Raw genomic sequence first — 21,412 nt, forward strand, 5'->3', positions numbered from 1 at the left:
TAGCGCTTATAACAATCTGATGACCAATGTCCCAGTTGCTACAACCTGTGTGAGTCCCACCCCAAACTTGCTGCATCTGAAGTCACCCCAATCCTGAAAGAGTGAGTGCCAAAAGCCTCAGGAACCTTTCCTACTAACTGTAACGCCTGCCTCATCATCCAAAGAATCAGCGCCGCTGTACCTTCCTGCCCCGAAGATCTGTAAAAAACTGGCCCCACCTCCCTCATTGCACCTTCCCGCAAATAGCTCCCCCCTTCTCACAGGGCATGTCAGTGGATCCACTCTAGCCCTCAGGATCACCACTCTCCCCACCCCCCTTTGATCTTTCTTCGAGCAGCTCAAGAAGATGGAAACTGCCTCACTCCTTTTTTCGCACCCTTGTACCTCCTCCCAATGCAGCGCTGGGGCCCCTTTCCTTCCCAACAACTCAGACACTCGGAAGGCACCCACGTAAAGGCATGACATTAAAGCTGAAAAAAGTAACACCTCCTGTTCTCCACTGCAAACTTCTGGCAACACAGCTATCAAACTGCCCAATAGCACATTGGACACTGGTAACCAAACCCGTTGCCCCCCACCTGACTCCCTGGCCCAACCCTCTATCAACCTCTTCCCCAGTTCACATGCCATTGGAGAATAACCCCACAGTAGCTTGCCCATGAAAGATATCCCTGCCAGCTTTGCCGCTATCGTAACCTTCGACAAACCCTTCCCAATCAAGTCCAAGATGAACTGCACAACGTCTTCTTCCCTGGCCCAAGTCCCACTTCTCCTCTGTGCACCTTCCTGCAGAAACTCCTGCCACACGAAAACATAGTCCGTTCTTGTGGAAGGTGCTAATGACCCCACCACGAATTGCAGCATTCTTTTTCTCCTACGGACCACATCCCGTCGGGCACCAGCGTCCTGTGCGGTTCTGCCTCCATGGCCAGCCCATGGAATCTCTCCCACTGCAAATGAGACAAAGCATCCGCAATGTCTTGTCATTGCCCGGCACATGTTTTGCCCTGAACTGAATGTCATACTGCAAGCAACCCAACATGAATACACGCAATAGCTTTAAAACCTGCACATCCCATGCTGCCTGTTGACTACCTGCACCACCGCCATGTTTCCACCCTGAAAGTGGCCTTTTTGTGCACCGGGCTCCTCCCCGAGAGGGTGACCGCAACCACCAGTGGAAACAATTCTAGAAAAGCACTGCTTCTGCCTCCATTCTGCCAATGATTTGGCCACTCTTCGGCACACCATTTTCCCTGCCAATACAAACCGAAACCTCCTGACCCTGCTGCTGAGCATCCCAAGCCCACTCTTCCGGCGCTGCCATGGGTATCCCATTGAAATCCTTAAAAAACATTCACCACATTCCTAGGTCTTCTTTCGTTCCTTCCGACGATTGCATATAGTGGTGTGGCAGCGGGACGCCTGCCAGTGACCTGCCCAGTCTCCTGCAAAATGTCTGTCCTGCTCTCACCACCCTGCATGCAAAATTCAAATGCCCCAGTAAAACTTGGACCATTCTCACTGTCACTTTCTTTCTGGCCCGCATGTCATCGATCAACAGTCTCATGTGCAATTTCTTATCCACGGCAACCTGGCCTCCATGGCCACAGAATACAGTTCAATCCCCAGAAATGACAAAACTGTGCTTGGACCTAGTGCCAAATAATGTGTCACTGTATCTTTACCTGTTTTCCAGCAGAAAACACAAAGCAAGAATGAACTGAACATTTCAAACAGCGCACATGATATGGATCACCCCATGGGTAATGCCTTATCCACAAAAAGTTTGCTGTCAACCTGAATGCCCAGCAACTGGAAGTCCTCCGGGGGTACTGGCAAGAGCCGGAAAGTGGTCTTAATATTGCATTTTGCCATTTCCGCCCCGTTTCCTACCCTTTCTACCAGGGCTCTAGCTACGTCCCCTGAAGAGTAAGATACGGACATCAAGTCATCAGGAATGAAATAATTTACTGACCCCCCCTTGTGACCATGAAAAGTGTTGCATTATACAATACTGTCCTTTCTTCTTTTTTGGAACCACCCCGACTGGGGAAATAATCAAATCCCTGATCGGGCTGATTGCAAATGGCCCCTCCCTTACCTCTTTCTGCAATTTCTCCCAAACGACCTCTTTTTGAGCTGCCACTGATTTTAGGTTCTCCGTCCAGCGCGCTAACCTCGGACCTTCGTAACCGAATCTAAAACCCTCTCTGAAACCTGCCCCCAGAATCTGCGCATCCTGCTTGTTTGGGTAATGCGCAAGCCAGGCCTTTGAATGATCCAAGTCAATAGGTGTATGAGCCTTTGCCCATATAGCCCTGCACCCCTCTACCTCCTATGCCTCCCATTCCTTGATGCCCACTGCTGGCATTCTGCTGCTGCAGCCCCTGCCCCCCGGCATGACCTTTCCCTGAATTACCTGGTCTGAAACAGTTAACTAGGGGGTGTCTCTCCATGCATTTTGAGGACTCTTGCCGAAATCTGCAGTAGTCTTGTGCACCCAGTGTCTTGGTGTAATCCCAACAGGCCCTAGGACCTCTTCCTTTTCCGTGTATCCCACCCCCCTTCGGGTGGGACAGTTTTGAAAGGGATGGTAAACCAACGGCAAACCGCTGGCCATGTAAGTTGCCTTTCCAAACTTCACTGCCCATAGTTTGCTTGTATAGATCTGAATCAATCTCCCCCAGTTTGCCTCCTGGTCCCAAGCGAACCTAGCATGAAACTCTTTATCTTTGTGTGACCTGCCCTTTGAATTCATTTCCGGCCACCGCCGCCCTAGTGAGCACATGTGCCCCACTGGACTGTCACCCCGCCATGACCAATGCAGACCTCCGTTCACCTTCGCTACCGTGGTCCCTCGCCGTGCTCCAGCTGGCGCCTGGACCCTGCCTTCACTTCTCCCCGGTAGCGAGGAGCCACATTCAACTAACCCGCCATGCATGAGCCCTGCACCTGTTGTACCTGCAAATCAAATGAAAGGTCCGGAATGCCATTGTAAGTGTCCCTGTCTGTCCCTGCTCTGGACACCACTGCCAATACCCCCCAAACTTACTTCCCTTGGCGGTGTGCACCCCCTTGCATCCACCCACCCTTCCCCCCCCACGTACCTCCTTTCACTTTTTCTTGCCACCTGGCGGCGGCGAGTATGCGAGGGTTGCGGCGGCCACACTCCCCACAGCACGGCGGCCGGGCCTGTCGTGTCCCACCCACACATACACGTGGACACAGACTGGATCTTTACGAGCTCTTTATTTTACCTCCTGCTCGGTCCCCGTCCCTACTCTAACTAGCCCCTTCCTGTCCTGACCCCACCTCTTCCCCTCAGCCCACCTAGCTCCGCCCACCCCAACTACTAGACAGCCAACTCTATAACATCTCCCCCTTTCTTAATAAACAATAACGAAGTGAATCTTAGTCCATTTCTACAATCAGTCTCTTTGGAGGTTGTATCTGGCGTCGGGGTCGAGCCGGTGTGGACACAGAGTTCTCGACCACGGGTTCGGGCTCCATGGGAGGTGCGGAGTCAGGTTCACCAGTCCCTGAATTGCCATGGTTCTCCAGCACGGGAGCAGTAGGGGTGCAGTCACGTTTTTCTGGCGGGCACTTCTTAAAGTGGGATGCATTTCGGGTGACTCGCCTGTTCTCTGATTCTGCTGTCACCATCGTGCCCTTCTGCCGCACGATTGTAAGTGGCTCATCTTTGAAGCGACAGTCAGTTTTCTGGCGCTGTTCTTGTTTAACAATGACTCTATCGCCCTCCTTGAGGGAAGGGGATCGGGCCCTCCGTTTGAGATCAGCATGGTCCTTCATCTTCTCCTTGTGGTACCGGTCTGTTGCAGCCATATCTTCAATTTGGCGGTCTGAGAGGGGTTTCTTCAGGGCCCCTTCCCAGGTTGGGATCCGAGTTCTCGGTGTCCTCCCAAGCATGAGAGTTGCAGGGCAGACGCCCGTCGTGGAGTGAGGAGTGGTGCGATAGGCACAGAGGACTTCATTCAGTGCTGCTTGTAGGTCCTTTTTCTCGACGGTGGCCTGTTGGAAGGTCTTCTTGATGGTGGACATGAAGCGTTCGACAGTCCCATTGGCTTGTGGCCAGAGTGGGGTGACCTTGCGGTGTTGGAAGTCCATCTGTTTCGCGAAGTCACTGAACTCCTGCCCGTTGAAAGGGGGTCCATTGTCTGTTTTGATGATCCTGGGAACACCCCAGGTTGCGAAGACCTCTTCCAGTACTTTGAGAGTACTGGTGGCGTTGGTGGAGGGGATGAACTGAGCCACTGGAAATCGGGAATATTCATCTACGATGACGATCACGTACTTCCCTGACTGCAGGGGCCCGTAGAAATCCATTGCAACTTCTTGCCATACGCCGTCTGGTAGAGGGGTCATCTGGAGTGGCGCTGGCGGCGCGCTGGGGCCGGTCAGTTGACAGGGGTGGCAGTCCTTCAGAGTGTTCTCGACCAGTTGGTCCAGAGCTGGGAACCAGACGCGCTCTCTCAGCGCTCTCTTGGTGGAGACGACCCCGCGATGACCTTCATGTGCTAGATCGACTACGCCTTGTCTGAGGGTGGCCGGGATGACTATCCGGTGGTCCCTGAGAAGGAGGCCATCTTCGGTTATTGAGAGTTCATCAGAGACGTGTCGGAAGGCTTGGAGTTCACTTCTGACTTCTGGACTTTCCTCGTCATCTGGCGGATGATGTCGCCATTTATTGGACAGTGTGCGTTTCATGACGATCTGCAGGACAGCGTCTTTGCTGGTCGCCTCACGGATGGAGTCCATTGGTATGGCTGGAGGGCGAGCGTGGCTTGACACAAAGTGGATGTATTCCTCTGCTATGGATGAGGTTGGCGTTGGAGAGTCCCGGGGATGGCGGGACATGTAATCAGCAGGATTGTCTCCCTTCCCCGGTTTGTGAATGATGGTAAAAGTGTACTCCTGCAGCCGGAGGCCCCACCGCTCAATCCTGGGGGGCATCTTGCTCTTCGGATTTCCATAAATTGTCACGAGTGCCTGGTGATCAGTAATGAGCGTGAAGTGTTTCCCATAGATGAAGATGTGGAAATGCTCGCACGCCCATACGACCGCCAGGCTCTCCTTTTCAGGCTGGGAGTATTTTCTTTCTGGGTCGGTGAGGCTGCGGCTGGCGTAGGCGATGATCCTCCGTTGGTCCGAGTCATCTTCATACTGGGCCAAGATCGCTCCCAGACCCACCGGACTGGCGTCTACAGTGATCTCTGTCTTTCGCCTGGGGTTGAAGTAAGACAAACAGTCAGACGATTCAACTGCTCGTTTAATGTCTCTGAAGGCACGCTCACAGTCCGAGGTCCACTCGAATGGCTGGTTGGATTTCGTGAGGAGCCTCAGCGGATGGCTTATCGTGGCATAGTCGCGGATGTAGCGAGCACAGTAGCTCGCCATCCCAAGGAAGGAGCGTAAATCGTTCACATCAGCAGGGCTTTTGGTGTTGTTGAGCACAGCCACCTTGTCGGGATCTGGTTTCATGCCGCTGGATGAGAAGATGTGTCCAAAGAATTTTAGTGTTGATTGATGGAACTCACACTTGTCCTTATTGAGGGTCAGGTTCGCGTCCAGCAGAGCTTGGCAGACGCGGTCAAGGGCGATGTCGTGTTCTCGGAGGTCCGTGCCATACACTAGAATGTCGTCGCTGTAGTTGAGGGAATTCGGGATATGGTGGATGATTAGTCGAATCGCCTCTTGGAAAATTTCAGCTGCTGAGTACACACCAAAGCTGAGGCGCTTGTATCGGAAGAGGCCGAGGTGCGTGGCAAACGTGGTGATGGGGCGGGAGCTGTCATCTAGCTCGAGTTGGTGATAGCCCTTGTTGAGGTCTAGCTTGGAAAAGACCGTGGCTCCGTTGAGTGCTGTAATCATATCGCTCAGGTGTGGGCCAGGGTGTCTTTCCCTTTCGATCGCCGTGTTTGGCAGGCGCATGTCTACGCAGAGGCGGACCTTGTCGGGAGTCCCTTTTTTTGGCACAATGACTACTGGGGACACCCAGGGAGTGGGTCCTTCGGTGCGTTCGATGATGTCGGCATCCAGAAGGTCTTGTAGTTCTTGAGCTACTGCAGGCTGTAGATGAAACGGCACCCGCCGTGGATGTTGAGCGATGGGCTTGATTCGCTCGTTGATGTGCAGGTGCACTTGCCGGCCTTTTAGTTTGCCTAGGCCCTTGAATAGAGCTGGGTACTTCACAGCGTAGTTGGAGCTATCGTTTATGTTGAAAAGAATGTGGACGAGGCGTAAGCGCTCCGCAGTCGGAAGGCTTAGCAGGCAGTCGGCATCAGGTCCTTTGATGACGTGAATGATGGCGGGGATGGTGATGCCGCCATGTGTGAGGGTGGTGTCGAACTTCCCCAGGCACGGGAGTGGCTTTCTCGACATCCATGTGTATACTCGAACAGGTGCAAAACGCAGGTGAGGCTTGGGAACCATGCGCTCATGCTCAGCAACAGAGATGTAATTGAGAGATGCACCACTGTCCATGACGAATTTCGCTGCATGGTTGCCCACCATGATATCGAGCCGAGGGTAACGTTTGAGCTGATCGTTGTCAGCGATGTTGACATATTCGGTGGTGTAGGACGATCGTCTGGATGAGGAAGATCTGGACTCTCTCGAGGGAGATCGGCGATCCCATCTGGACCGTCTGGACTCACGACTGGAGTGAGACGACGCTGGGGAGCGAGCAGGTTCATCCTGAACGGCTCTGGCATGGTGCCGCGTGGTTTCTGTCCTTGAGGACCTGTGCTGGCTGGTGCGTCGATCAGCGCCGCCACGTTTTTCTCGGTGGTAATCGCTGCACATGGCCTCGAAATGATTGGATCATCCGCATTTCCGGCAGCGTTGGCCCATGGCAGGGCATGAGTCAATGTGGGGGTAATCATACCCGCACCTGTAGCATCGTCTGGTGCGTTCGGGACGTCGGTCCCTCTTCTCTGAATCTCTCGGCCGGCGGTCGGTCCGGCGCCGGGGCGAGAATCTGGATCGGCGTGATCGGTCACGCGGGTTGCCGCGATAGTCTTGGCGCCCTTGCCGTCGGTCGGAGACGCGGTTGGCGTGTTCACGGCTAGAGCTGGGCTTGACTTCAATGTCCGCCGCATTCTCTTCGGCTTGATCATATATTCGCGAATTCTCCTCGATTTCTGCCAACTCTTGTGGCTTCCTTAGCAACCTTCGCCTCAGTGCATCTGAGTGACACCCTGATATTATCTGGGACTTGATGGCCGCATCTGGTGAGAAGTTTGTGAAGTCGCAGTACTGGGACTGGCGTCGCAGTCGGTGGATGAAGGACGTTAGCGGCTCATCTTTGTCCTGGTGCTGTTGATGGAATTTGTGTCGCTCATAATCAACATTCCTTTTATGCAAGAAACGATTGTTCAGTATATCTTTCACTTTGAGGTAGGTGTCACCGTCGTCGGTCGGGATCTCTCGCACTATCTTGCTGATTTCGCGCCCTCCGAGATTGCGAAGGGTTATTATCTTGTCTTTGTCTGTCTCGATTCTAGAGCCCTCAATGTAGTCCTCGAAGTCCTCCAGCCATTCCTGCCATTTCAGGCCCATGCTGCTTCCGGTGGTGATGATCAATGGCTCTGGCGCACGCAGATGCGTGCCCTTGACTTCCTTCTTCGGGGCTGGGTTTTGGGCATTTTGCGCGGGAGGGTCAGACATTCTGGTAGTGGTATTTCTGGCTCACACTTGACACTGGTCGCGGTCACCACTGTTCACTTTCACTGTTATTTGTTGTCACTACCACTGCTTGTTTGCTTCACTTGTCGGCGCTTATCTGGCAGTGAGCGCGGGGTTGCTAGGCCACAAATGTCACTTTGGAGGCGCCAGTGCTTATTTTTGACTTTCGCCTGACTCAAAGATGGCCGCCTTTCAATTAAATAGGATTCGTCCCTTGGGCCGCCTGACCTCAAGATGGCCGCCTCCCTCTGAAGCCCACGAGGTTCTCCTTTCACTCGGGGCACACACACTCTCGGCGGCGGAGGACTCACGGTTGAGCTGGGCATCTACACGCGGCGTCGAGGTGAGCGTTGTTCGTTGCAGGTTGGTTCCGCGCACCGCCTGCCGTCTGTCTGGACTTGGCCGTCACTGGCCGATGGAGCGCTGGCTTCTGTGGGGGCCGCGCGCGTGCGGGGCTTTCCCTTGCCTCCTCTGGCTTCTTGGCGGCGCAGGCTCACCGGGGCAGTCGCGGGGCGTCTCCGGCTCCCGCCGGAACAGCGCGCCGCAGGCTCTTCAGCGCGCTCAGCGCGGTCGGCGTTCTGGCGCTTTTCTTGCTGCGCCTCAGGCGCTCCAACTCGGCGCTCGTTTGCTGGGCAGTCGTTTCCTTTCTCGACCCTCTTCTCTGGCGAGGGGAGGTCCGGCCACTCCTGGGGGCTCGTCACCAGCGCCGCAGGGCTTCGTCGCAGCGGAGCTCACTCCACGCTGCAGGACGGGGCATTCGTGAGTGGGGTTTCTTTTCCGATCCCACCCTCGTCGCCAGCTGTCGTGTCCCACCCACACATACACGTGGACACAGACTGGATCTTTACGAGCTCTTTATTTTACCTCCTGCTCGGTCCCCGTCCCTACTCTAACTAGCCCCTTCCTGTCCTGACCCCACCTCTTCCCCTCAGCCCACCTAGCTCCGCCCACCCCAACTACTAGACAGCCAACTCTATAACAGGGCCGAGCTCTCTTCTGGGCCTCTCACGAGGTCCATCAGGCCGGCTTCCTCCAGGAGCCTCATGGCCTCCTGGACCCTCGCGTCTGCGTGAGCCATCTGGATTCTGCCCTTAAAGTTAAACCTGCCCCCTAACTAAACTTTCCCTGACTCCAAAAACTTTCCTGACTGATGGTGATCTCGGCAGCCGTCTCACCTTCCAAAATGGTGACACGGCTCCCGAAATGGCCACATATCAACCCTCTGCCCTAGCCCAAAAATCGAACACAATTGGGCTCGGGCCGCACCACCCGGCCCAACAACCCCAGGGGCGCAAACCTCCCTGTGGGTCGGCTGCCCCCCCACCCCAAAGCCCCATTAATACCGGAAAGATCGGTCTGAAAGGAAACAAAGCTGAGGAGCAGAGAATGTCAGGTGCTCCCCAGTTTCTGCACTAGCATTTTATGATTGATAATAATAATTTTGACAATGGAACAACGTTAAAGGCTGGAGGCTTTCAGAGAAAATGAGAGCCATGCAAACTATCCAGAGTTAAACTAGTTAAACTATGTGGACAAGAAACACTCTTGATAGTGTTCAGGAGGCGGGGATTACATGTCATCTCCGTTTTGCACCACTGCTAGTTTCCACTTACACATACCAACTAAATGTTCGTCCTTTGCCCAGTTCACCTCTCAACGGGTGGCACACAATGAAGGAATAAACTCTATTCGGTACCATGATAAGAGTACCTTTCAATGGAGTTCACAGCAAGCATGAGAGGCCCTTGATAGTCTGTCCTCGCTACCTTTGAGCCCGAGAAGAATAAGATAGAACAGCCCTGTAAAGCGTTTAGTAGCAGATTAGTGGTTACTGATTCACAATAAAATATATTGGCATATATATCTCCTCCCTCACCCTTTTCTTCGCAGCCTGCACCCTACTGTGTAAGAGAGGTACTGCAAGCTGTTCTGTCTCCAGGTTGGGGCCTAACTTTCCAAAACTGACCTCAAAATTAGAATAATATTAGTGAAAGAAAACACGTATTCATACTTGAAGTGCATATATGTTTGGTGCACTAGAAATATCCCCTCATGGCTAGAGAGGTCGACCTCCAAGGAGAGGAACTGCCGGGTTCGAATCTCGGCAGGGACGATCAACATTCTGTGATTCTGGGCAAATCGCCTAACAAAATGAATGTGTCCGTCTGTAACGCAACTGGTGTTCATATAAAGCGCTCTGATACCTTCGGGTCGAGTTCCCGCTATATAATACAAAAATGTGCATCACATGTACAGTTCAGAAAAAGCTAATAACAACATGAAAATCTGTTAATTGTATGATTTAGTGAAGTTTAGTGGGCCGTGGCTTACTTTGGCAATTTCTTAATTTTGTAGACCCCCTCGGAGTTTAGCAGAATATTCCTTCTTTTTCTGTGGACCTCCAGCACATGGAAGTCTCGGTAATTTGAATTTTCTTTTATACGATAATACCCTATTTTGCAATTATTTTATTTTAAGAATGCATCAAGTTGGTCAAAGGAAAAGACGCATTTTGTACAATTTAGAGAAAGGTTAAACAGATGTTTAGCATTGTTCCTGCATACTTCGGATTCTGTACTTATTCTGACCACATGTGAGAGGAGAGAAGATGCGTTCCTCTGTTTCTTATTCTTGTATTAAAGTAACCTGGATAATTATTATGTGGAGGGTCACACCAGGGTAAATTTAGAATAAAGACTGAAAATGTGGGGCTCTTTTAAGCATGGCGCTAAAATTGCAGGTACATAAATCAAAAGCACCAATAGAAAATTAAACAAGGTTTTTACTTATTTAATGGTTTTCAAGTAGCTGCTAGTAGAACCTGCTTCAGTGCGGTTACGCAAAAGAAGCAAATTGGGATCCGAGCGAACGCAGTACTGAACATGGCGGCATGGAAGAGATTCAAATTCGGAAGCCAGCCTACATGCCACAGAAGGCCAACTGTAAAAAACTGCGGGGCATATTACCAAGAAATAGCGATATTTATTGCTAAGCAGGGTTAGCAGCAATAACTTTATCGCCGCGCTTCGACGATTTTTATCGCTGAGATACCTTGCTATTATCAAGGTTTATCACAAAAGCGATAAAAATCATGCGAAATGCATGAATATCGCTGAAAAATCAGCGATATTCATGCCTTAGCGACCAAATGCTCTTAGCCATGTTATCCACCTCCCATTGGATAACATGGCTAAGAACTGGTCAGAGCAGGTGTTCGTTTTTGGCGATAGCAGGAATATTTCCATCGCTACGCCTGTGTTGGTAATATGAGATAGGGAGGTTAGCGACTGTTTCAGTCGCTAACACATTGGGCACGCCCACTTTGCATGTCATTAGCGATAAATATCGCTGACATGCAAAGCGGGCCTCAAACCGCTCGATATCACCTAAAACTGTCGCTAACATCAGTTAGCGACAGCTTGGTAATAAAGCGATAGAATTATCGCCGATTTGGCCGCTAAACCGGCGATAATTCAATATCGCCACCCTTGTAATATGCCCCTACAAGTGTAGGCAGAACAGATTTTGTTACATGTTGTCATTTAGGAAACGACTATACAAATAACAATACCTGCAGACTGTCTTTTTTAGCCCCCCCATGACCACCTCCTTGTTAGATTTCCTCACTACCACTCGGCAAAAGGGCCCCTTATCTCTCCATAGACCCACTCTCGCATACATTTAATTTGTTTTAAAGCGCTTGTAAAGGCTGGCTTTACTATTCCACACACCTATCCAATTAGACATTCCATCGCCAAACATTTTGGGCATCAAAATAAGGCCCTTAAATCGCACTGCAATCAATATTGTTAAGATCTATAACCGTTCTGAAGTGAAAAACAAAGATGCACAACCTTGTCTACTCTTGAAGAACATCTCTCGTCCAGCAAGTGTCTCCCTTCGATGATTATTGCAGAAGACTTTAATTCCACCTATGAACCCTTGGATTGTATGACCACTATTACCCAGAGGGAAGACAAGTTCTTTTAGCATTCCCATTTTGGAGACTGAACACATAAAGACCTGGAATTCTGCATACTTACAACTTCTCTCACTAACTTTGACTTATGGTCTCATAGCCTGTAATGGGAGGTCTAAATATGATAGGGGTAGGGCCTTTACTTTTGAAAGGGATCAACAGAAAAGTCGTATTGATTATTTCATTCAGGATACTAGGCTACGGGGGAATTCCTCAATCACAAGGTGATCCTTAGCTGGGATGGAGACCATAATGCCCTGAAACTCTCACTCTCTGCTGAAATGATTGATGGACTGGCTGCTCATGGTAGGTAATTCCCAACTCCACCCATTCCAACTGCTAATAAGCGACATATGAACTGGATCTCCCTTGCAGGCGATTCTGTCTCACCGACTAAAATTTACAAGGTATTTTCTTCCACCTTGGCCTCTCTCACTGATTCACCTTCCAAGCATCTGTCAATTTTGGATATGCATACAAAATGATTCCACCTATTAAAAAGCTTTTTCACCAATCCCATCAAGCAATACACTATTAAAACACATAAAAGTACCCCTTGGCATGGTTCTGACATCTGCCGCTCCACATTTCATCTTATTTCAGCTGTAAAATCTCATAATCTGGTAGCAGTTAGGGACTCCAGACTTCCCTACTAGAAGCTTTTGCATGAAAAAAAAGAAGCTTGGACGAAGCAAATTGGCAGAACCTTTAAGAGCCCACCCAGAACAAAAATAGTTGGGTGTTCTGGAAAATTATAGCCAACAGCCATTTAGGTGCCATTACCCAAGTTGATATTTTTTTTTACCTGCTTTTTTGCTGAAGCACTTCTCAAAGCTGTACTCTGCTAAATGCCTTGCCCCTAAACATCCAGGGCCTCATTTATGAGAAATGACGCATCGCTGCGTGAAAGCAGCGATGCGTCACTTCTCAGTGCGCACTCCTTGCGACATTCCTGATGCGTCATATTTAATGTATGACGTATAGTGTCGCAGGGAGTTACAGATACGTCAGTATTTCTGACGTATCTGTATGGCGCAAAAGTGACGCATTGCTGGAGTGGGTCACAAAAGTGACGCAACTCCAGCAATGCGTCCTTTCACATGGGGCAAGCCCCATGTGAAAGACCTACATCAGTCTTACGCCTGCTGTGAGGGAGGTGCAAGATTTTGACGCAACGGCGTCCTAAAAGTGACGCAGTGAAATCTCATAGATTTCACTGTGTCACTTCTACGACCCTTCCTTGCGTCAATACGCCCCCCTTGCATACATTATACCTGGCGCAGGTATAATGTGGTACAGGGGTTTACAAGGCGCATTTTTTACACCACTGGTGCGTCACAAAAAGTGACGCACCGGCGGCGTAAAAGTGACGCACAGCCTCATAAATGAGGCCCCCAGTGATCAGAAGCTTAAATTGTAAGCATCATATCAGACACAACAAGGATCGGCTATTCTGTTCTCTGGCTGATACCATAAAGGCCATAACATTGTTTCATCCAGTGAAGACTCCTGGGCCTGACACGATCCCTGGAGATCTCCAGAAATCAGAAATTTATATATAGACCCCTTACATTAATCGTTTATCCAGCAACATCCTGAGTGGAGCTAATATTCTTGCGTTTTGAGCTGGTGCCTATATTATTCCAATTTTATAAGAAAGGTGATAGGAATGATTCAAGGAATTATAGACCTATCAGTTTTCTTGACAAACTTAAAATAAATTGTTCTCAGTTGCTTGGCAAATTACTGGGCGAAATAGAAGACTTTAACATCCTTTCACCATTCCAGGCTGGCTTCAGTTGTAAGGCCAGCACTATTGATCAGATGTTTAGGTTCTATTTAATTACCTCAAAATATAATACTATACAACAGGACCATCAATATTGGGCCTTTGTAGATACTAGGGCAGCTTTTTACCTGCTTCCCAGAAACACTCTTTGGGAACTCCTCAGAGCATTGGGTGTTCCTCCACCCATTTCGAACACTATTACTAGGATCCATCAATCCACTAATACCCAAGTCAGATGGGGCAAGACCTCTTCCTCAGATTCCCTCACTACCACCCGGCAAGAGGGCCCCTCAGCTCTACGTAAACCCTAAATCACATGCTTTTAATTTGTTTTAAAGTGCTGGTAAAGGCTGGCTTTACTAATCCACTCAGGTATCCACTTTAAATACAGATCTGTTCTTTGCAGCAGGCATATTACCCCTTGTTGCTAATTTATAATGCCGGGTCTGGTGGCTCAGTGGACTAAAGCAGCCAATGCAGGGGCCTGTGTTTAACCTCATGGTCACAGGTTCGAATCCTGTCGGGTCCACTCAGCGTTTCATCCATTTGAGGTCCTTAAAATAAGTTCCGTTGGGTAACAATAAACCTCTGTTATTCAGTGCTAGGACACCTTCGGGTAATCGTGCACTTTACAAATACACCTGTTATGTTATGATGAGTCAAAACTGCCAGTAGACAAAACTTCGATCTCTCCCTCTCTCTAGCAGAAACATTAATCATGTTATGTTATGTTGAAATGTTTATTGCTGCCTGAAATCTGGATGCACAAAGAACTCTGCATCTGCTGCTTTTAAATATTAAGTTATTGCCAAACACAATGCCACCACCTGACGTCAGCACCCCCCCCCCTTTTCCAGGTCAGTTCCAGTGCGGCCACACCAGTCGCACTGCCCAAAAAGCTGGCCCTGATGATAGGGGTTGTTGTTGTGAATCCTTGAAATCTGAGGCTTTGAATTACAGTAGTAATAATTTTATTGATTATTAATTATGTACTTTGTGTAATAATTATATTTCTGAAGTTATATATTAGTTGTGGGTTGCTGTGATTGTAGGAGTAGACAGTGGGAGGTTAATTAAGCAATAATTAACAACTAATAATGTATTACTACTTATATATTGTATTATGAATTATGTTAATTCTGTTATACTTATTTATTTGAGTTATATTGTAAGTGTGGGAAGTTGATTGAGTAGTACATCAATTAGATAATTAGTAAATTGTTTAATAATCATGTACATTGTTTTTTTATTTTTATGTATGTAAATGTATTTGAGTTAATGTTCATCTTAAGAGTTATATATTTGTTGTACATTAATAGGGTTATTCAAATATGTTATGTGCGGTGAATTACTTTTGCTACTATTGCATAGACAAGAGTGGGAATCGTAAATTTACCTCCTCCGAAGTACAATGCTTTCCCTACTGTTGCACAGACTGGAGTGGGAATAGTAAATTTAATCCCTCTGAAGCCCAACTCTTTCCCTACTGTTGCACAGACTGGAGTGGGAATAGTACACTTTACCCCTCTGAAGTCCAACACTTTCCCTACTGTTGCACAGAGTGGAGTGGGAATAGTAAATGTTACCCTTTTGAAGTCCAACACTTTCGCTACTGTTGCACAGACTGGAGTAGGAATAGTAAATATTACCCCTCCGAAGTCCAATGCTTTCCCTACTGTTGCACAGACTGGCATGGGAATAGTACATTTTACCCCTCCGAAATCCAACACCTTCCCAACTGTTGCACAGACTGGAGTGGTAATAGTAAATTTTACCCTTCTGATGCCCATTGCTTTCCTTGTACTGTACATAGACTGGAGTGGGAGTAGTAATTAAATCCCTCTGAAGCCCAACTCTTTCCCTACTGTTGCACAGACTGGAGTGGGAATAGTACACTTTACCCCTCTGAAGTCCAACACTTTCCCTACTGTTGCACAGAGTGGAGTGGGAATAGTAAATGTTACCCTTTTGAAGTCCAACACTTTCGCTACTGTTGCACAGACTGGAGTAGGAATAGTACATATTACCCCTCCGAAGTCCAATGCTTTCCCTACTGTTGCACAGACTGGCATGGGAATAGTACATTTTACCCCTCCAAAATCCAACACCTTCCCAACTGTTGCACAGACTGGAGTGGTAATAGTAAATTTTACCCTTCTGATGCCCATTGCTTTCCTTCTACTGTTGCATAGACTGGAGTGGGAGTAGTAATTTAATCCCTCTGAAGTCCAACGCTTTCCTGACTGTCGCACAGACTGCAGTGGTAAAAGTACATTTTACCCCTCTGAAGTCCAATGCTTTCCCTACTGCTGCACAGACTGGAGTAGGGATAGTAAATCGTACTCCTCCGAAGTCCAACACTTTCCCTACTGTTGCACCAACTGGAGTATGAATAGTAAATCTTACTTTTCCGAAGTCCAATGCTTTCCCTACTGTTGCCCAGACTGGAGTGGAAATAGTACATTTTACCCCTCTGAAAGCCTACACTTTCACTTCTGTTGCATAAAGTGGAGTGGAAATATGTTATCTATTATTCTCAGACTGAATGCTTTCCTTAATATTATTTAAATATATCTATTAATATTTGTTTGTTTAATTTTATATTATTTGTTTATATATATATATATATATATATATATATATATATATATATATATATATATATATATATATATATATATATATATATATATATATATATATATATATATATATATATTTTAAATCTATATATTATTTTTAGTAAGTGCCTTTTTTGGATTGTATAGTTTTTTATATTGAATTAATTTGGCAATTTATTTCATGTTTTGCAGTTGATTTGTTAATATTTTGTGTTATATATACATATATATGTGTGTTTTGCCAGAAGTCCACTTTGACTTGCTGCTCACGGTACCAGGAGCGGTGCCTGAGCGGATTAAAGTAAGGTTGCCCACGCTCTTAATAAAATGTGCCTATATGCACTCAGGACTTGCGGAAAATATTAATTTATTGAAGAGATGAACACCAGCTCATGCAACATGTTTCGGCTTCCCGGACTTGCTTACATTTACATGTTCTTGTGAAAAGCAGCCTTTTATCAGTGAGTACACACCAATTGAAAGTGGACTCCGAACTTTGTATAAAATGGTCACCATATTGAGAGGTCTGCAAACTTGGATAAGCATTACCAAAACATAATGCATGAGTTCAATGTATCAAAATTAAACAGCAAGTTCAACAACAACAAACAATAGAAATATTCTCTTGGTTGAGGACACAATATTCATCAGTCATCAAGGTTATCAAAATGCAGCAGTGTCAGCCATCATGATGAAAATAAAGACAATACATAATTGATAAGTTGGTTCACAATGAAATATGAATATATTGGATTACAACAATTGTAGCTAAGTCGGCACACACAGTTAGAAGGCATCTCCTCCTATCAAAAAAGTGTGGTCATAAAAATAAGATACTGTACATTGGAGAAAAAATGACTTCAGTTTTCAGTCCTGAACTTGCGCCATCTGATCCCTCTCAGTCTTCTAGCTCAACACTTGTGCCGGGCTACTCAGTTGGAGCGCAAAGGTTCTTTTCTTCCCAAGCTAATGCTCATTGAGACTGTCAACAATCTTCTAGTCCTTGCTATGTAGAGGGTGTCTCAGGTGTGTTAACTAATCCATCAGGTCCTGCCATCCTTTCTACATCTCCACTAAAAGAGATCGACTGACTGCAATAATATGGGACCTCGGGCATTATAAGCAAGGCTTGATCCAAAGATCTATTGGTAATGTTACATCCTCCTTTGCTAACCCAGCCTATTCATCAAATGTATTCCCTATTGATGGCCCTGCTGATGACCCAAATATTTGAATTCTCTCATGGAACACCGCTGGTGTTCTCCATAACGTCACTGACCCCTTATGGAACAAATTCATGGATTCTTTTCCAATTGTTTTAATTCAAGAATCCTGGTTCATAGAGTAGGGTACATTTCTTATTGTATTGATACCATGGTTTTAACAAATGGTAGATGTTTTGGGGGCTGATTATCTGGGCCAAGATCTCCCTTCATTGTATCATCCAAAAATTAGACATTCAATCACCAGACATTTTGGGGATCAATACAAGGCATCTAACAGGGACTGCTGTCAATATTTTTAATATCTATAACCGTTCTGGTGGGAAAAACAAAGATCACCCGACCTTATCTACTTTTGGAAGAACATCTCTCGTCCAGCAAGTGTCTCCCTCCACTGATAAGTTTCTAAAGGTAAGCTACATTTTACTATATTTAACCCTACATATATGTACCCTTACGAAATATAGGATTTATTTGCACAAGGCACAGGCACTTTAAGAGAGACGAAGAACAACAAAGGAAAGTACCCGTAAGACGTCGCTGTACCTGTAAGATTGAACTTGTACAACGCACATGCACTTTAAGAGCATTAAACAATCATGAAAAAGAAACTGTAAGATCACGCAAGATCTGTAAGATCAGATTATTCACTCTTTATGAATTATTTTTTTGCGTTTCTATTACATATGATATGTTGCACGAACTATTAGCACTTTTCTGAAACCATAGATTGAAAGGATTTTAATCACTGACTGTGCCCCTCCAATAGGACCGGATGATTTACATCTTATGCACAATATACTTATTTCCATTCCAAACTAGTAGTCATATGACACAATGGATGAATCGCTTGTACAATTTTTAGCTTCATATGAAATGGTTTTTATTAACTATGCAATAAACTTATTTCTCTATATCTTCAAGGTACAAGGATAGATGTGGAGTTAAGAATATTAAATCTATACTTACCTATTTGCACTTACCGTCCTGATATATTGGTCTTCGATATTTTTGAGAAAGTATTCTGTCCACACAATATTTGTATTTGTGATATTCTGTCCTGTCAGTGATCCATTTCTCTGCTAAGCTATTGCAATGTATTGGTGTATTGTACTGTGGCTTCTAGGTTGCACTATGTTTTCGCTGTTATTATGACCTGCTATGCTTTAATTGAGTTGCTCTGTGCATGCAATTTTTTATGTTCTGTTGTAGACATCAGCTATGTTAGAAAAGGCTGCTTAATGTTCAACCCAATGCTGCATAGCCCATGTAAAGTCCCCCTGAGAAGTTGGAATTTACCACTGTCTAAGGTCGGAAAATATTGCTGCACCAGCTTTTCAACTGACAATTGTAACCCCGAAATTGTGGCAGAGATTGTCTTAGCCCTCACAGTGCTCACTTCATCTGATACAGTCCAATATGTTTAATTGTGCATTGGGTCGTCATCCTACATTCAAGGAAAAACATTTCATTCAATTTAAGTCATGGGCAAATTAGAATGCTATGCAGGCTTATGCCCTGCAGGTCATGAATATCTAATTGGCTAGAACGGAAAAGCTGTTATATTAATGTTAACATGGGAGGCAGTTTTTTAAATATATGCTGTGCAAAGATTTTTCTTTATGCAACAATATCTTATAATGTCTGTAATGATTACCTTTTTATTATGTTTCACTAACAACTAATTATAAACATGATAATAATAATTATGATGAACAGCTATTAAGAAGATTTTTGACGTATAAATATATTTGATTTTGTCGGTGCTGTAGGTTACACTGTAAATTCTGCATCCATACCTGGAGGTGAATTATACATTGCGGGCCAGCCCAGGTATAATCACACTGGTCAAGTTATCATTTATAAAATGAATGGAAAGGAAATACAAGTATTGCAGACATTGGAAGGTGAACAGGTAATTTTGCCTAAAAAAAAGCACACATGTTGATAATTCAAATTAAATGAGTAAGCGAGAATGTGTAAGAAGGCTTTAAAACTAGACAGGATGTACGAATTGGGAATTGGGAAGTTAGTGTGATCATTGCTGGATTATGATAAATTTTCCTTTGCATAGTCTCTGTTTTATAGGACGATCCATAACATATACACTACATTTATGTGCAACCATGTCCAATGTGTTATAGATTGATTTTCCAAAGGAAGAAAGTGGCTGCACTCCATTTTTAGGGACTGATCCACCAGTCATGGCCTGTATTTGACACTTCAAAATAGTATGTTGGCAAATCCTGTTCACCAAAGAAACATACATTTGAAAAAGAGGTTTAAAAAAGATTACTTAAACATATATAATTGATTTTCAGCTTATTGATTCTTCAGCATTTCGGAGTGGGGGGGCTCAACAAAAAGTATAAACAATAGCAATCTGCTTTTGACTGATTGATTGACAACTGTGACAACTACGAACCAGTGCTAAAGTGCTTGTGCCCTCGCTCTTAAACGTGGTAAGATTAGCTTAGTCACAATTGGCATATTGTATTTACTTATACTTCCCCAGTAGATTGCACTACATGAGCCCATGGCCTGTAAATGTGTATCTTTAGGGCTAGAACAACTCTTTCACACATTTTTTGCTACCTTTTAACACACATTTTTTTATTCTTAGATTGGTTCATATTATGGGGGTGTTATAACAACAGTAGACATCAATAACGACACTTTTACTGACATTCTCCTTGTTGGAGCGCCAACCTACATGGGAACAGAAAAGGAAGAGCAAGGAAAAGTCTATGTATACACGCTGAATGAGGTAATGTATCACGTGATGTATGATTTATGCTCATATAAGTATGTTATGGCATTAAATAAAGCAACCATTTGTTTTTTCATCCATTTTTGATAAATGAAATGTACTTTTTACAATAAAGTTTCAGCACTATATACTAAACATAAGTATACTTTGACACATACAGCAATGGAAAAGGTTATGTTTAAATTAACGGTCAAAAAGTCTGTTTGGTATACTCACCTTTAAGTTTCCTAATTTAAATCAGTTATATATTTTAATTTATATCAGGACAATATTGAGTCACATTAAAAAATATATAATACATATACACACGTCTAAAAGGAAGCCATATACTTCCCACGCACTATGGTATAAAGGTGTGTGTGTAGAAGAAGTCAGCCTGTTGGGTGACAGGGCTGGGAAAGAGCGGCTGCACACTACCATAGTAGATATGGCTCTGCACTGCTCTCTCCCCTAAGAGATACGCAGTGCAACAACTTTTGTTGATGCTCAGTGTTGTTCTATTTAGGTCTCGCCTAAACAGAGTGTATGCGCTGTTACAGCGAGGGGTATTGTATGCAGTAAAGAGCTTGGAGCCCCGCCATCACTTCCTATTTAAAGCTTGACTGTCAGTCATTGTAGTTGGCTTGTAATTGAGTACTCTACATATTACAACACTTCCTTTTAATGTTTTGGAGCATTGAAAAAGTACCTAATAACAGTATTTTATTTATCTTTCCGCTATTGGTGCTGTGCTTACGAGACCTTCAAACCCAATATGGTCGACGACTGGAAGTGGTCACATCTATGTGATACCTGTTTAATGTTTGTATGATGTCCAGCTCTTAAGAATGTAATTACAGAGTTTTCTACAGTGTTTCCCCTACACCAATTACTCTATTTAATTCCTGAGATTGATGATAGACGGCAGAGACTCCACAAGTCCCTGTAGCGATTACATGTAGGCTTTCCTTGCCTCGTGGATTTCTTTCACTGAACACAGGGTATGCTTTCTATTTCCATGTGTTGACATTAAGGGCAAATGCTTTTGCTGCACACTACGCATGCGGGATTCAAGGACCAAAGGAAAAGGGATTTTTGTCCATTATGCTCACAAAGACTGGCATTGTGGACTACGCATGGGCAGAGGCTCTCTCTGAGCTGTAGCAATGTGAGGTCCAGGCTCGTTATTTTAAGAAGAAAGTTTGCATCTTCAAAATTTTTAGGATTGAGGCACGAGGCACAAGTCAGGGGGGTGGTTGCAGGGTGATGGAGTGCCAACCTCCACCAATTTTAGAAAGAGGCCACCGGCCCCCTGACCCGGTCAAGGATACTCAGCAGGGTTTC

General features: G+C 45.8%; 1 protein-coding gene across 1 annotated transcript in view; it reads left to right on the forward strand.

Annotated features, from left to right (window-relative positions):
• The window catches only part of ITGA1 (integrin subunit alpha 1), an 813,868-nt gene that overhangs the window by 505,561 nt on the left and 286,895 nt on the right, over window positions 1-21,412 (forward strand). The window contains exons 12-13 of the mRNA XM_086960618.1: window positions 19,092-19,234; window positions 19,943-20,086. Coding sequence (XP_086816744.1) covers window positions 19,092-19,234; window positions 19,943-20,086 — 287 coding nt within the window. The remainder of the gene's footprint in view (window positions 1-19,091; window positions 19,235-19,942; window positions 20,087-21,412) is intronic.

Source organism: Lissotriton vulgaris, chromosome 3_1 (assembly GCF_964263255.1).
Source record: "Lissotriton vulgaris chromosome 3_1, aLisVul1.2, whole genome shotgun sequence".
NCBI classification, from domain to species: Eukaryota; Metazoa; Chordata; class Amphibia; order Caudata; family Salamandridae; genus Lissotriton; species Lissotriton vulgaris.